At 39.6% G+C, this 14,204-nt stretch overlaps 1 protein-coding gene and 1 long non-coding RNA gene across 2 annotated transcripts; both read left to right on the forward strand.

Moving 5' to 3' along the window:
- The first annotated feature begins 14 nt into the window (after positions 1 to 14).
- On the forward strand, positions 15 to 6,319 carry RWDD4 (RWD domain containing 4). Its single transcript, XM_042872133.1, has 8 exons — positions 15 to 104; positions 259 to 339; positions 2,112 to 2,221; positions 2,332 to 2,476; positions 3,233 to 3,347; positions 4,276 to 4,325; positions 4,478 to 4,480; positions 5,326 to 6,319. The coding sequence occupies exons 1-8, from the start codon at positions 81 to 83 to the stop codon at positions 5,356 to 5,358; spliced, it is 561 nt and encodes a 186-aa protein (XP_042728067.1). The 5' UTR covers positions 15 to 80; the 3' UTR covers positions 5,359 to 6,319.
- Positions 6,320 to 9,058: 2,739 nt separating this feature from the next.
- On the forward strand, positions 9,059 to 12,819 carry LOC122180232. The gene is made up of 3 exons (XR_006178960.1): positions 9,059 to 9,713; positions 11,728 to 11,932; positions 12,724 to 12,819. It is a non-coding gene; the product is annotated as an uncharacterized LOC122180232 (long non-coding RNA).
- The last annotated feature ends 1,385 nt before the right edge of the window (positions 12,820 to 14,204 follow it).

A 14,204-nucleotide genomic window follows, 5' to 3' on the forward strand; every position in this document is an offset into this window, starting at 1 on the left:
CTTCGGTCTCCTGCGCATGCGTGGCGGCGACGGGGCCGCGCGGCCCCAGGCGGGTGCGCGCGTGGTGCCTGCCGCGCGCCATGGCGGCCAATGAGGACCAGGAGGTGAGAGGAGGGGTGGGCCGGGCCGCCTCCCGCCCGGCTGAGGGGAGCCGGCCCGGGAGGGGCGCGCGGCGGGGAGAAGGCGGGAAAAGCCTGAGGTGCGGGACCGGGGGGGGGGAACCGCGGTCTTTGATCGCGCTCCGTGTCCCTCTCTCAGATGGAACTGGAGGCGCTGCGCTCGATCTACGAAGGAGACGGCTGCTTCAGGGAGCTCAGCCCGGTGTCCTTCCAGTACAGGGTAAGGCAGCGCCGTAAGCACGGCTGTGCCAGGAGGGAGGTGTCGCGGGACCTTCGTGCGGTGCTGTCAGGCGGTCACGGCGCGGCTGTGCGGTGCCCGGATGGGGCTGCCCGCAGGGGCGGCCCGAGGTTTCCTTGGCACGCGTATCGCTGCTCTAAGTTAGCTGTATTTTTTGAAAAGAGTGATCGTGACGAGCCTACACTGCGTCACGGGATCTTGCCAGCTTCAGTTGTCACCGATTAGGAAGTCAAAAGTTAGGCAAACTTAATCGAAGTGTCGTGAAACTTAATATCAGACAAAGGTAATCATGTATCATGCCTGTGAAACAATATATTCTTATTGCCTTTGTCTGACACCAAGTTTTGGGTTTGAGAAAGCATAGTGCAGTAAGTGCATGAGAAGTCAAAAGAATTAATGTGTCTCATCAGTCTCCGGTGGGCCTCACGTAAGACAAAGGTGTTCTGTGATTCGTCTGCTAAGAAAATGAGACAAAAGAAAGGTCTTTACAGATACTGAAGAAATGTGGTATCGTAGAAAAGAAGGCTACCCGATTTTTAGCTGCACTGACAAGGAGGAACATGGTTGTGCAGCTTTCTGTGTGGATTTACTCATGGCGCAGGCAGTGCCTTCCTGAGGAAAGGAGAACTTGTATGTAAACCATATGATGAGTTTCCTTCTTGATTCTGCTGGGAACTGGACAGCTACAGCGTACATGATGTCTTGATGAATGTTGCTGATGTCTGATTTAAAGTTTTATGTATTTCATTTCTACTCCTGATGCTACTGAATGTCAGCTACTACACTGTACTGGTACAGACATTGAAATGAAATAACTTCATATAGCAGAGAATCATAGAATTGTTCGGGTTAGAAGGGGAATTTAAGATCATCTGGTTTCAAACTGAGATGGGGGAGGTTTATGTTAGATATTAGGAGGAAGTTTTTCACACAGGGTGGTGACGCATGCTCCTTGCCCAAGGAGGTTGTGGATGCCCCATTGTGTGGGAAGTGCTGAGTCATGGCCTGAACCTCTGATGGATCACCTGAGGCGAGCCATGAGTCAGCCAGAGGAGCACAGCTGAAGGCAATTCACCTGTGCTGCAGGAAGGGGTGGAGCCTGGCTGCACCCCTCCTAGACCTATTTAAGAGCTGGCTACCAGTGGGGAAGGATCTCTTCTGGAGATCTGCTCTGCTGGAGTTTTGTGAGTGAGCCCAGGATAGGGGTAAGCTTTCTATCTATTCTCTTTTTGTTATTATTGTATGCTTTGCCTAACTCTCTTGTTTATTTTATGATTATAGCATCCTAATATTTGTTGATTATACATCTATTCCTGGAGGCAATCAAGGCTAGGCTGGATGTGGCTCTGGGCAGCCTGGTCTGGTGGTGGGTAACCCTGCACAAAGAAGGGGGGGTTGGAAATAAGTGATCACTGAGGTCCTTTTCAACCCAGGTGATTCTGTGATCTAGTTCCAACCCCTCTGCAATAGGCAGAGGTACCTCACGCTAGACCAGGTTGCTCAGAGCCCCTTATGTTTATTTATTTATTTATTTATACTAATTTTGTTTTTCCCAGGATAAAAGCTCTGAGACTAATGTTTATGTCTAGGTAAGACTTTTATCTGAAAAATTCTTAATTTCTGACCAGCTTTATAAATTGTTACCTGAAGTAATTGATCTGTTTTAGAGAAGAGAAAGACTTGTGTATTGGCAGTTTAATCTTTAATAAGTGACTGGAAGCTATTGCTTTCTGATTACGTTTTTTCCTCTTCAGATAGGAGAAAATGGAGATCCCAAAGCCTTTCTAATAGAAGTTTCTTGGCCAGAAACATATCCACAAACAGCACCAGTCATATCAATGGATGCTTTCTTCAACAACACGATGTAAGTATACATGGTAGCTCCACTCCCTAACTTTACTTGTGGGAGCTTTTTGGTTGATGAGCGTTTTTTCTTCTGTCTAGATCATAGACGAGTTCTATAATTTTTTTCAGATCTGCAGCTATTAAACAAAGTATATTGGATAAATTAATGGTAGAAGTCGAAGCTAATCTTGGAACTGCTATGACATACACACTTTTTGAATATGCCAAAGACAATAAAGAATCGTTCATGGAAAATCAGCCTGTTAACACTGTGGTAAGTTGATAAATTCACTTTTAAATGCCTCACTTCTAATTCTGCAAAAGTAGTTAGTAAACCTCAGAGTACTTCATTGCTTTACTTTTAAGGTTTACACTCAGTATACTGACTAATATATGGCTGTGGCTAAACAGTAGCCCATAGATCATGGTACTACAATGCTCTGTGGTAATTGTTGTTTTGCTGTCATAGCGAAATGTGAATGGGCTGCAAAATGACATTAAAATGGAGACTTGGAACAGAAACAAAGCTAAAGAGAGCTGGAATAGATTAAATATGTCTGCTCAGGTGTCAATTATTGAAAGCTTCCTGGGACGCTGTTAATTGCGTGAATGTACCTTCAGGATCTTCTGCAAGTTTTGCAGCTTCTGCGTTTGCCTTCTTGTATTGCTTCCTCTTCAATGGTCTTTGTCATGCTGCAGACTTAATTTGAGGAAAAATGAATGATTTTTGTATTTTGCATGTCTGAATCCCTTCAGACTAAATCACACTTCACCATCAAATTTTGACGGTGTAAGAAGTGCCCCTTGGCAACTCTGAAAGGGAATAATTCCAGTCTCTTTGTCATGGTTCTTAAAGCTACTGCTGTCATCATTGTATGCTGATTAAAAGCTGCAGGCTGCTGATGGCTTTTCTCTTTCACAGTAATCAGGCACAGAGGAAACTGTTTTTACTCTGTATTTGTACTGGATTCTGGAGTATGATAGGTGAACTAGCATGCAAAATATTAACAACCACTTTCGCCTTTCTCAGACTTCAGTAAGCAATAATATTTCTATTGGAACTTCTGATGTGCCAGCAAATAAGAAAAAAGACAAAAAGGAACAGTTATCCAAAACCCAGAAAAGAAAGCTAGCCGACAAAACAGGTTTGTCCATTATGGTATTGTTATGTTTGTGCTGTGCAGGAGTCAAAACTTAACAGCTGTGTTGTTTTGGTAATTGGAATCAGAAGGCTCTTGCTTATAAGATTAACTGCTTTCAATGTAAAACAAGCAAAAGAAACACAGGTATGTGGTTCTTGCCTGAGATGATAGTTCTGGTAGAAGCAGTAAAAACTATAGAGTAGGGATTTTGAGGTGTCGTTGATTTAATTTCATTTTGTTATTTCAGTTTGTGACATAAGTGAAGTTTTCAAACATACCATTTGGGGAAAGCATTTGGGACATCCTAGTAGTCCCTTCCAACAAAAGGCTTATATTTTGTTGATAGGCCCTGATAAGTAATCCATGTTATTAAAAGTGTAATTTCTAAAAGAAAATGTTTGCTTGGAACCCAAAGTAGAACCTTTTAATTAGTTTGTATCCTCAAGGTAGAGGTGCTTCTGGAGTCACTTTGTGCTTTCAGTGAAATACTACATTTTTTATAGAAAAGGGTTCAGTATTTTGGCTTAACTCTGAACAATTTTGTGCTTAGCCTCAGTTTTTAATAATGATCTAGGTAATGCTTAGTCAATGCAGCAAAAATTATATCTCATTATAGCAATTTCTAAGTATAATTTACCTAATTTAAATCCATGGCATTCTAAATGTGGATGTCAGATGGGAAAACCTGTGTAAGATTTAGTTGAAAGAATGCATCACTAGTGGTTGATTCAGCTCGTTTTAGAATTGTCTGTTAATTCAGGTGTAAAAGGTCTGAGAATTACTTTGAAGAGCAGGATGCGTTCAGGACATAAATGTGTTCTTTGTCTTCAATGCTTTGTAATGGACAAATTAAGATTTATGACTCTTTACAATTTTGTGTGTTGATTTTAATTCGTTTGTGTGTTGAAAATAAAACCTTGTTATTCTGCAGATCACAAAGGAGAGCTTCCTCGAGGATGGAACTGGGTGGACGTCATTAAGGTAGTACAGCTGTATGATAAGCAGTGCTAGCAACATACTGCCTCTTTGCATTTGAATTGATGTGTACATCTGAAGAAAACTAATCTGATTTTTTTTTTCCTATGCTGTTTGGATTTGACTGTGGCATCTGATTTGTATCTGTGTGCATCCAGCATGTAAGTATTATCAAGTTATCTTTTAATATTAAAAAGATTTGCAAGCAATAATAAGAACTGTAAGTCTGTTGCTCATTTTAGATTCTGATTTGTGTAGTTCTCAAATGTTTTTCAAGCTTTGCTTGTTCAGTGGAAGTCAGTGTAGCTACTTGACCATTTTGATAGCAAGCTATTTTATTTTGCACAATTATAATTGCACAGAATAAGGCTGTGGTTGTTAAGCGAGCAACTGATGATGGTGGTTGTCGGCAGTTATCCTGAATTGAAAGTAGCTGTTTCTAGTGGATGACTTGGATTCCAGATCAATTTCCCAATAGGTTCACAATGTTTAATAATTATAAAATTAGCTTTAGGAAAAAAAAAAATAGAAACAGCATTTGGTTTTGTGTTGTGTGAATCTCTACGTGGAAGTCTTCCAGAGACGTGAGGGGGTAATTTCTCAATTGCTACATCGTTTATTTTGGAGAGCAGGTGACCTGATCTTCAAGTTAAATAGACCTTGTACCCTAAGGTTCTTTGTGGTTTGGATGGTTGATTGGTTGGTTTGGGTTGTTTCTTTTGTTTGTTTGCTTTTCCTTAAAATCGGTTGCATTTTGTATTTTTTTTTAAAGCAGTTCATAAAATACATGAAGATAGGATTTCAGGTTCAGGAAATAAGCTTATTTAGTGCTTAACGTTAAGAAATTATTTTTGGTGCATTTCAACCTCTTGGTACAGTATCACATTCAGTCTATATTATTAAATATACATGTGGTCTATGTAAGATGGAAATAATGTTCTTGTTTCCTAATAAATGGAATGGCAGTCTAAACTTTGAACACTTTCTTTTTGTGTCTCTTCCATAGTTAAGCAAAACTGGTTCTAAAGATGATGAATAAAGGACTTTGGTACATGGAAACTCAACCTCTTAATACAGTGCAATTTTGGGTCACCGTCTTTCTCTTAATAGCTTTCTTATTTGTTGAAGTAAAGGTTTTATAAAGCTTGATTTCCTAACTCATAAATCCAGACACACAAGTTTGTCTTGAGACTGCGTGGTCTTCTTTGGAAACTAAACTTGCCTTAAATGGAGGTAAAAATGTGAACAAAGGATACAGAGGGTGAATGTGGTAAAATGAATAGTGCTATATGCAGTGTTTTTTAATTTATATCTTACTCTGTAGTAAAATCCTTTTGTAGTGAACCTGATGATACTGTAAACATTTCCCGATGTTGTTACTCCAATGGAAGAAAAAAGCACTATAGCAGTGATTAGTCACTTGATAGCATAATTCATTAAAATAAATTATTCCATGGAAACAAAACCTTTGTCATTTGTTTATCTAATACAAATGTAGAAGAGCATAAAAATTGCTTCATTCTGAGGCAGAACTTGTTCTCTTTTCACTCGTTTTTGGCTGAAGTAGCAAACACTTGTGAAAGCAAGGACAAGTACTCTGGTTACTGAAAGAAATGAGAGCTTCCAACATGAGTCTGTGTTCTTTATTCTCTGAAGTATGCACCTGTTAGTCTTTCTCCAGCGTGCATCTTTACAGAAGGTCGTGTGTTTGAAGGGAAAGAAGAGTGCAATCTGGCATGTCGCTCAACAACTGTTAGATCTTGTAGCTCTTTTATGAGAGAAGTGGGCATTCTTTGAAGGGCTTTACTGGCTGAATGTTGGAACAGCCTGACAAGTCTGCACTGCCAAATGTGTTGGGGAAACTTGTTTTCTAGTGTGCTCTTCTTATCAGAAAGAGAAGTCATCTTTACCATATGAACAGTTATTGAATACAAGATGCCTTAATGTCCTTTATTTTTGTGTGTTTTGAGATGAACCTAAATAAATACCTATTTATCTTCTGTCATGTGTTTTTGGTTTTTGGACTCGTATATTGCCTGCTGTATTTCTAGGGCTCCACTTGAATTTGCCAAGGATTTTCTCTTAGTGAGAGAGTGTTCCTAACAATTGGCAGGAAGATGCTTTCCCTCTTCCAGTGTACGTTTGCATTTCAGTGTGGCTGTGTTTGTTACTCATAGGAGGCAGTCACTGCAGTGAGAAACAGGAAAATAGCCATCATAGCGAGTCCAGCATCTCTTGGAGTGTGTTCTGCTGTAGTGCTATGTAAAGCACTCAGTGAACGCTGGAGGCACAGGCTGGATGCTCTGACTGGTGGTGGTCAGATGGGAGCCTGCGCAGCCAATATGGGATAGTTTACATGGCTGTCAAATTAGGACATCAGCTGTCAGAGTGGAAGTTCTTGTGCTACTGCTATGTCAGTAGAGTTATACACAAGCATTTACTGCAGTTCCCATATCTCTTAAATTATTTCTCTTTTACCATATGTATTGCAAAATTATTGCTTATCTGTACATAATGTATGTATTACATTTATTGTCTTTATATATACAAAGTATAAAAAAATACATATATGAAGAAAAAAGCTGCATGAAGTGTTGTGACTGCAGGAGGAGGGAAAAAATAAAAAAAAATTTGATGTTTTCACTCTTCAGATGAGTCTGAAGAGATCTGAAAGAAATGTGGTCTGTACTGCTGTCATTCAGCAAGAAATGGATGGTTTTGGTGAAACTGTAGGGTTGCAGTGAATAAATATGTGTTCATGTAAGGAGAATAATATTGATTCTTATGCAATGCTTAATTTTGGAAAAACTGATTTCTTTCTGAACTCAAATTGCATTCAATAAGAGTTAGTGAAGGTAGAACTTCTTCCAGATGATCCATTCTCATGTTTGACCTGGGCTGGAGGCTTATGGCTGCAGCCTGAGCAAGAGCGTCTGGGAGCAACACCTCAGCAAGAAGTCGGTGTGGTCTGTGATCATGGAACAGGGAAGGGCTTTATCTCTGCCAGCATCAGAATGGGTAGAGCTTTTGCTATTCTAAATCTCCCCAAAGGGAATTGACTTGCTTTTGCTGGTATCCTTGTGTCTAAGTTGCCATGACAATTTATATGAATAGTTTAGTTAGGGGTCATGAGGGAAAGACAGATAAGAACCACATTTCTTGCTTTTAGAGAGGTGTTGTGTGTAACAGCAAACTTGTTAAACTTGTGAAATGCCTGAATTTTCAGCTTCTTGTTTGCTTATGTATCACATGCTTGTAGGAAGATTTCCTAGCAATCTCTTCTGGTTCTTTTAGCAGGGATTTAGAACATGTATTTTGAAGTCTGCTTGGACAGGAAATTTTTTGCATTAGGATTACGTGTATCAGTCCTTCATTTCTGTGCCATTTTTAAAAGGTAATTCATCTAGTTTAACTGGTTTATGTTATAGTCTAATATTTGGGAAGAAAGTTATTTAGAAGTCTAAAGGAGAGGCCTGAGCACTGGAAATGGAGGGATGGAGAAGTAATGATTTTTGTCAAGAAATGCAGGTGTTTGTCTTTCTGTACATAGACTTCCACATAGAGAGCATGACTGAGTAAGCTATTGAACAAATACCTTCTCCACCTTTTTAAGTAAAGCTTAATCTTTTCAACCAAAATTCCATTAATTATAACACTGTTTTCTCTCTTCAGTCTTTCAGTGCATATTTGCATTGGCTAATATTCCTGGCACCTTGGAAAGCTGTTGTTCTGTGATCGATCCATTCCCTGTGAAGCAAGGATTACACCTTAAGAACGTGCTGATTATTGTTGTGTCTACTGATATTTCTCTTTAAATCATGTAGATGTTGAGAAACAAACCTACTGAATTCTCCAACTATGAAAAGCAGAACAATTATGTACATTTCTCGCTCCAAATGCCTTTTTCCTTTCAGCAGGAGAGGATTGAACCCACCATTTATGGCTTACTTGTCTTTAAGAGGGAGGAATGCCTCTATTCCCTCTTCTCCCTTTTTTGTTTGTTTTCTCAGTGCTTACAGTGCCCTGGTGCACATCACTAGGCAGTGCCAGTCCTAGCCTCAAGTTACAGGAGCTGTTTGCAGAGGGCGTGTATTTTTTGTTAAACAGTTTGGTGCCTCAAACAGAGCCGCTTCCAAAACCTGACCACTTCTTATGCTGCTTATGATTATGGATGTTTGAAAAACTAGAAGTTCATGGTTGAAGCACAATGTTACCATCACACTGGAATTCTACCTTTCTCTCTTTGGATGAGACCGAAAGGTGATCTTCAGTCCTATTTGCATGATAGTAAGTGCAAGTTGGTTCAGTGCTTTTAGTACCAAAACCAGGAGCTGTAGTGCATCAAATTCCACGTAATAATGCAGCCGGCCTTTAAGAAGGCTGGGTGGAGTGCTTGAGAGCTGTAATTAATCACCAGTATGTACTTGGCTTCTGCTGCTCACCCTGTAGAACAGCTCTGTAAGAACTGATGCTGAAATCAAGGCTGTCTGCAGCACCACTGCAACTGGTGCTATATGGGGTGGGCATGTAAAGCTCACCTGGCTGGCAAGTAATTAGATTTTGGTGACTAAAAGAATAGGCAAAATGCCAGCATTTCATGAAATGGATAGGACCTTTGGAAGAAGTGCAGAAGGAGGCTGTGCTCCTTTTAGCCAAGGCAGCAGAAATGGTTTCAGATTGTACTGTGAACTTTGTGCAGTGAAAATCATTTGAGCTGGTCCGCACCGAGAATAGTTCCCCTCTGGAAATTGTTTCCTTTAGCTGTGTTGTGTGGTTTATGGTATAGCTCCCTCAACACTTGTGCCTAGCAGCAGGATGTGGGGTAAGGAAATGTTCGTTCAGCAGATAAAATACCAGAAGTGCAGAATTCTGGATGGATTAGAGGAAGAGGTAAAAGAGGAAGGAAGCACACAGGAGATAAGTCTTAATTGCTATGAGGCAATAAGATACAACAGAAGCAAAGCTTACAGTTGCAGAGCTGTCAGTTTCTGAGCGAGGTTGGGATATAGCAAAAGACAAGAGGATCATAGATTTTCTTTCTGTCACCACCACTTTATTCTTTCACCAACATAGCTTTGGCTTTGTTTCAGAATGGGACAACTCAGTGAGTGAGAACTTCTCTTCCTCTGACTGTTAGGCTTCCTGTCATTCTTTCCAAGCCCACTGAAGAACCTCTGAAAGAAAGTCTGTTGTACTCTTAGCAATGACTTATACAAAACATGTTGACTAGTGCTGCAAAAACACACTAGAACATTTTACAAGAGTGACAGAATGAACTGTTTCTTTTCTCTCATTTTCATTCAAGGCAAATTGAGCAGTGATTCCACATGGCTGAATTGCTCCAGATATGTGAGGATCTAAATCCAGATACCAGTGTCTTATGCTAGACTCAAAGTATGTCATTTGTTTATAAGCTTTACTTAGCTATCCCTTGTATTTGACCATTCATACTTACTATTGCTGATTCAGTAGTATGTGTTTTATATATTCATCTTTACAGTATGGCAGAAATTTTATGACTTACTATGATTGCGTATTGCAAGTTGCTTACATTGTGGGATCTGATAATGTCACAGCATTGACAGATTCAGCCAAACTATATCTGCACAGCCTTGGTGGAGAGTAATGAGGTTGCACGGATGTCTCTGAGGGCATAATTTCATCTGTGGTGTGCTTATTGCTCGTAATGATCAGTGACAGGGAAAAGTCATTCTAGGATGAGTTTGGAAGACAGTCAAGAATGGATAATATTTTCTTTCTACAAGTATCTGTTACAGCATCACTGAGAAGCAATAAATACAGTCTTGTGTGGAGTCACTGTGCAGAGCAGGATCTTGCTTTAAATCAAGTGTCTTTGTCAGTAATGCATTTTATGATTTCCTGCGGGAAAAACAAATGTAATGAAAGCATTACTATCTGAAGAGCTGCTGTCTGTAGGGGATCCATTTGATTACTACTTTCAGAGAAGTTATGTTCAGTTGACCTTGAAGAGAGATATTTTATAACTGTGGGGAAGATGTAGCATCCCATTGATAAAAGTCTGATGGAAATTACATAGCCTCTATAGATAATTAATACGTTTTTACAGCATTATCTGTTTTACTTTCTTCTCTGAAGATCAACAGTAGAATATTACCAAGTTTCAGTTGTCTGGCATACAGCATGGTTATGATTTTGCCCCTCATTCCATATATCATAGAATCACCAAGGTTGGAAAAGACCTAAAAGATCATCCAGTCCAACCGTTCACCTATTCCCAATAGCTCCCATATTTTTATATCCAAGCAGATGCTTAGTGCTTTGCTTCCTAGTGTTCCTGCTAGTAGGAAGGTGGTACAAAGGCCTGAGTTTGTGTATGATCATAATTCTGTGATGGAAAGTAAGTTTTCACTCTACTGGGAAAAAAAATTAACAATACTGTCCATGGAAGAAAGTGGGGATTTGAAACAGGACAACAACATGCAGAGGCAAATAAATTTGGTGTTATAAAACTGACTGGATCTCAGTAGCTTTAGTACCTGCTTCAGCTCATCACTCTGCACAGTAAATCTGTGGCATATAAATACTCTTGGATAGTTTTAGGTTGACTAGCTTCAATCCATGTGATTAAGCATTGCTTTCAGCAAATTTGTTTTATAGTAGTCAGTGCAGATTCTGATGTACTGTTAATAAGCACTAGTAACATCCTTTAGTTTTTGTTGAATGGAATGACAGGAAATGTACTGCTTACATTTCGTGCCACGCATAGAATTATGTGTGTGCTGTACACGGGGCTGCCAGGACGTGGTCAGCAGGCATTATAATCAGTACAAACAATTTAAAAGTTTCACAATTGCAATAGCTTATATGACTGTGCAGCCACTGTTTTTGTATATTCTTTTATTTCTTTACTTGGTTATTGTGATGTTTAAAATGCTCTTGATGCAAGCAGATATATTAGCTTATTAGCTGATGTGCCTGCATGTGTTGAGTAACTGTTCAGACAAATGACTTTAAGAGAGAAAGAAGTATTCTTTCTTTCCTGTGGTACCTTTTACTATCCTGCCATAGCAAGCCACATAGAGATTCATACACACTCCTCCTCTTGGCTCAAAAGTCTTCTCTCTCTTTGGGTGCACAGTAGTATTAGCAAAATAGAAGAGATTCATATATTCATATAGTAGTTTGTAGGAACACACTTGCAATTGGGCTTTATCTCAGGTTCTACTCCCTGGTTTATTCAGTTTCATATAATCAGTTCTTTCAGCTTGTTGTCACAGTGGCGGCTGGAATAAAGGCGGTTATAGGATACTGCCCTCTTCAAACATCTGTAGGAAAGTAGCAGTAGATGACATTTAAACTACAGTAACCCTTTGATAGGTATATGGCAACCCATGTCATCACTGCTGTTATTTAACTCTGTTGACAGCTTGTAAGGACAGATTCTGGTTCAACCTGCCGATCTCAGGCTGCTTTCACTGTCTCTCAGCGGAGCTGCCATATCTGTGGCATTTGCAGAAGTTTCAGCTTTAATAGATGCATTCAGGAAGCTGCCTTGGTGGTAATGACCATCCATTACACCTTCATCTCCAAAATACAAGAAGATAATTGGTTAATACTTGTTCCCCAACAAGGTAAGAGTAAAATTTCAAGTAACAATTAGAAGGTCTTTTATGGTGACTAGTAAATCCACACCAAATCACAGAGATGCAAACTAGAAGGAGCCTCTGGAAGTTAGCTTGTCCAGCCTCCCTTTGAGAGCAGGACTAGTGCTTGGGATACCATGGATCACCACTGGCTTTTTCTAGTCATGTGTTGAAATCTTAAAAAAAACAGAGACTGCACAGCTGTTCAGAAGCACTTGTTTCCTTGTTAGGACTGTCTAGTGCTACTAAAGAGAAGTGGGCAACAACACTGAGTAGCACTGAAAGAAATTCCCAGGTCGGGAAGCAATTGTACATTTTCAGAACCACTCCATAAGAGTGTATTTTGAAAAAAGGCTGCTGTTTTCTTCTTAATCTGAACAACTGTATTAAGACCCATTAAGCCAAACAATTGCTTTCCTGCTCTCAGGAACACTGTTAAAAATACAAGTTAATGATTGCAAAGTTCATTCAAGGTAATAAAATCTTTGCTGAGTAGAATTCAGAGGCAGCTTCTTACTGAGTGGAGTTACACCATCAAGAACTAAATAATCTGTTTTGCATACTATGTTTTAATTATCCTTTTTTTTTTTTTTTTCTTCCCTCCCCAAAACACTAAAACCTTGTGCTGAGAAACTGATGCAACAGGCTGGTGTAACAGTATGATGCTAATGAAGATAACTGCCCTCTAGAAACACACGACATTAAAACTTTTTAGACCAGAAAAAGAGGCTGTGGTGGAAAACAAAATACTTCTTTTCTGTCCTGCTTCCTCCTCCTAGGGAAAAAATACATACTTTCCTTCCATGTGTCTAATGCTTTATCACAACTACTGGTATGTATGGGAAGTGCTGAGTCATGGCCTGAACCTCTGATGGATCACCTGAGGCGAGCCATGAGTCAGCAGAGGAGCACAGTGAAGGCAATTCACCTGTGCTGCAGGAAGGGATGGAGCCTGGCTGCACCCCTCCTAGACCTATTTAAGAGCTGGCTACCAGTGGGGAAGGATCTCTTCTGGAAATCTGTTCTGCTGGTGTTTTGTGATTGAGCCCAGGATAGGGGTAAGCTTTCTATCTATTCTCTTTTTGTTATCATTATATGCTTTGCCTGACTCTTGTGTTTGTTTTGTAATTATAGCATCTTAATATTCATTGATTATACATGGTAGCAATACCTTTTTCTTTTTAAGTCAGTGTGTTGAAATGTGAAGTATATTTACCAGAGAAACCGGTGGGGGCAAGAAGGAAATAGTGAAAGAAGTTCTGCAATCTAAGCAAGCAGAGGAAGTGAATGTTGCAATGGTCTGCATGTCTTTGAGTACCAATAAGTGAGAAACCCAGTAATCTAAAAGGCAGGTGGGTAGATATTTTTCTTTGCTGTTTAGCAGTTACTGAGAAGTCAGCATAAATAGCCTCTCATCTCTTGTTCATTTTATATATCATGGTTTTTTTCTTTTCTGCACGAAGCTCAGGGATCCAGAACCTTGAAAGGTTGCAACTGGCTGATACCCACTGAAAAGTAACTTGCATGTTTGCAAGCAGCCCCTACTGTGTCATTCTGCTGAGTTTTATTTCTTTTTTTTTTTTTTTTTTCCCTGAAAAAGTGCTGCAAGAGATCACTGAAAGAGTCTCAATTGGAATTTTCTGGTTTTCCAGTGGAAATGGGAAGGCAGTGTAACAGAGGGGAAAAAGTCAATTAAAAGGAAAGGGAACACTTGAAACTTCTGCATAATTAATCTACCTTGCCATGAAACTCTTCTACAGAAAACAAAAAACAGAAAAAAAAACAACCATGGGTAGCTTATGGAAAAGTTCTTCAGAAACTTCTAAGCATGGTAAGAATCTTTAATCTGAGTTTGAGCCACATGTGATATTTGCCACTTCAACCTTCACTTGTTGATTAGTTGTGGGATAGTGTGTGTTTGCAAACTCACTGTGTAAAGTCACAGTCACAAAACAGTCCATTCTTAAGTAGCTGCAGTGCTGTCAAGGAGTTAGACTTCATGATGACAAAAGGCATTTACTGGAAGTGAGTATAATTTTAGGAGAATCATGGCATTCTGTACTGTAGTCTTTTCCTTCAGGAATATGGAAGAACAACTTGGCCTTCAATTTCCAGGAAGTTTCTGGAAAATCCAATCATAGCAAGTGTTCAAACCACATATTAACAAGTCCTGCTGAAAGTTATTTGTTGCTAAGTATGTTTGTAGCTAAGGATAAGCTATGCAGTAAAGTGAGAGAGATTGAGTGATTACTTGATTCAA

This window comes from Lagopus leucura, unplaced genomic scaffold (genome assembly GCF_019238085.1).
Source record: "Lagopus leucura isolate 7727_CA_CO unplaced genomic scaffold, USGS_WTPT01 Super-Scaffold_100004, whole genome shotgun sequence".
Classification (NCBI taxonomy): domain Eukaryota; kingdom Metazoa; phylum Chordata; class Aves; order Galliformes; family Phasianidae; genus Lagopus; species Lagopus leucura.

Excerpts from the sequence above, each read along its gene's own strand:
- RWDD4 (XM_042872133.1), top strand. The coding sequence starts at position 81 with ATGGCGGCCAATGAGGACCAGGAG. Across the intron at positions 105-258 it reads CGGCCAATGAGGACCAGGAG|ATGGAACTGGAGGCGCTGCG; the intron begins GTGAGAGGAGGG and ends TCCCTCTCTCAG. Across the intron at positions 2,222-2,331 it reads GCTTTCTTCAACAACACGAT|ATCTGCAGCTATTAAACAAA; the intron begins GTAAGTATACAT and ends AATTTTTTTCAG.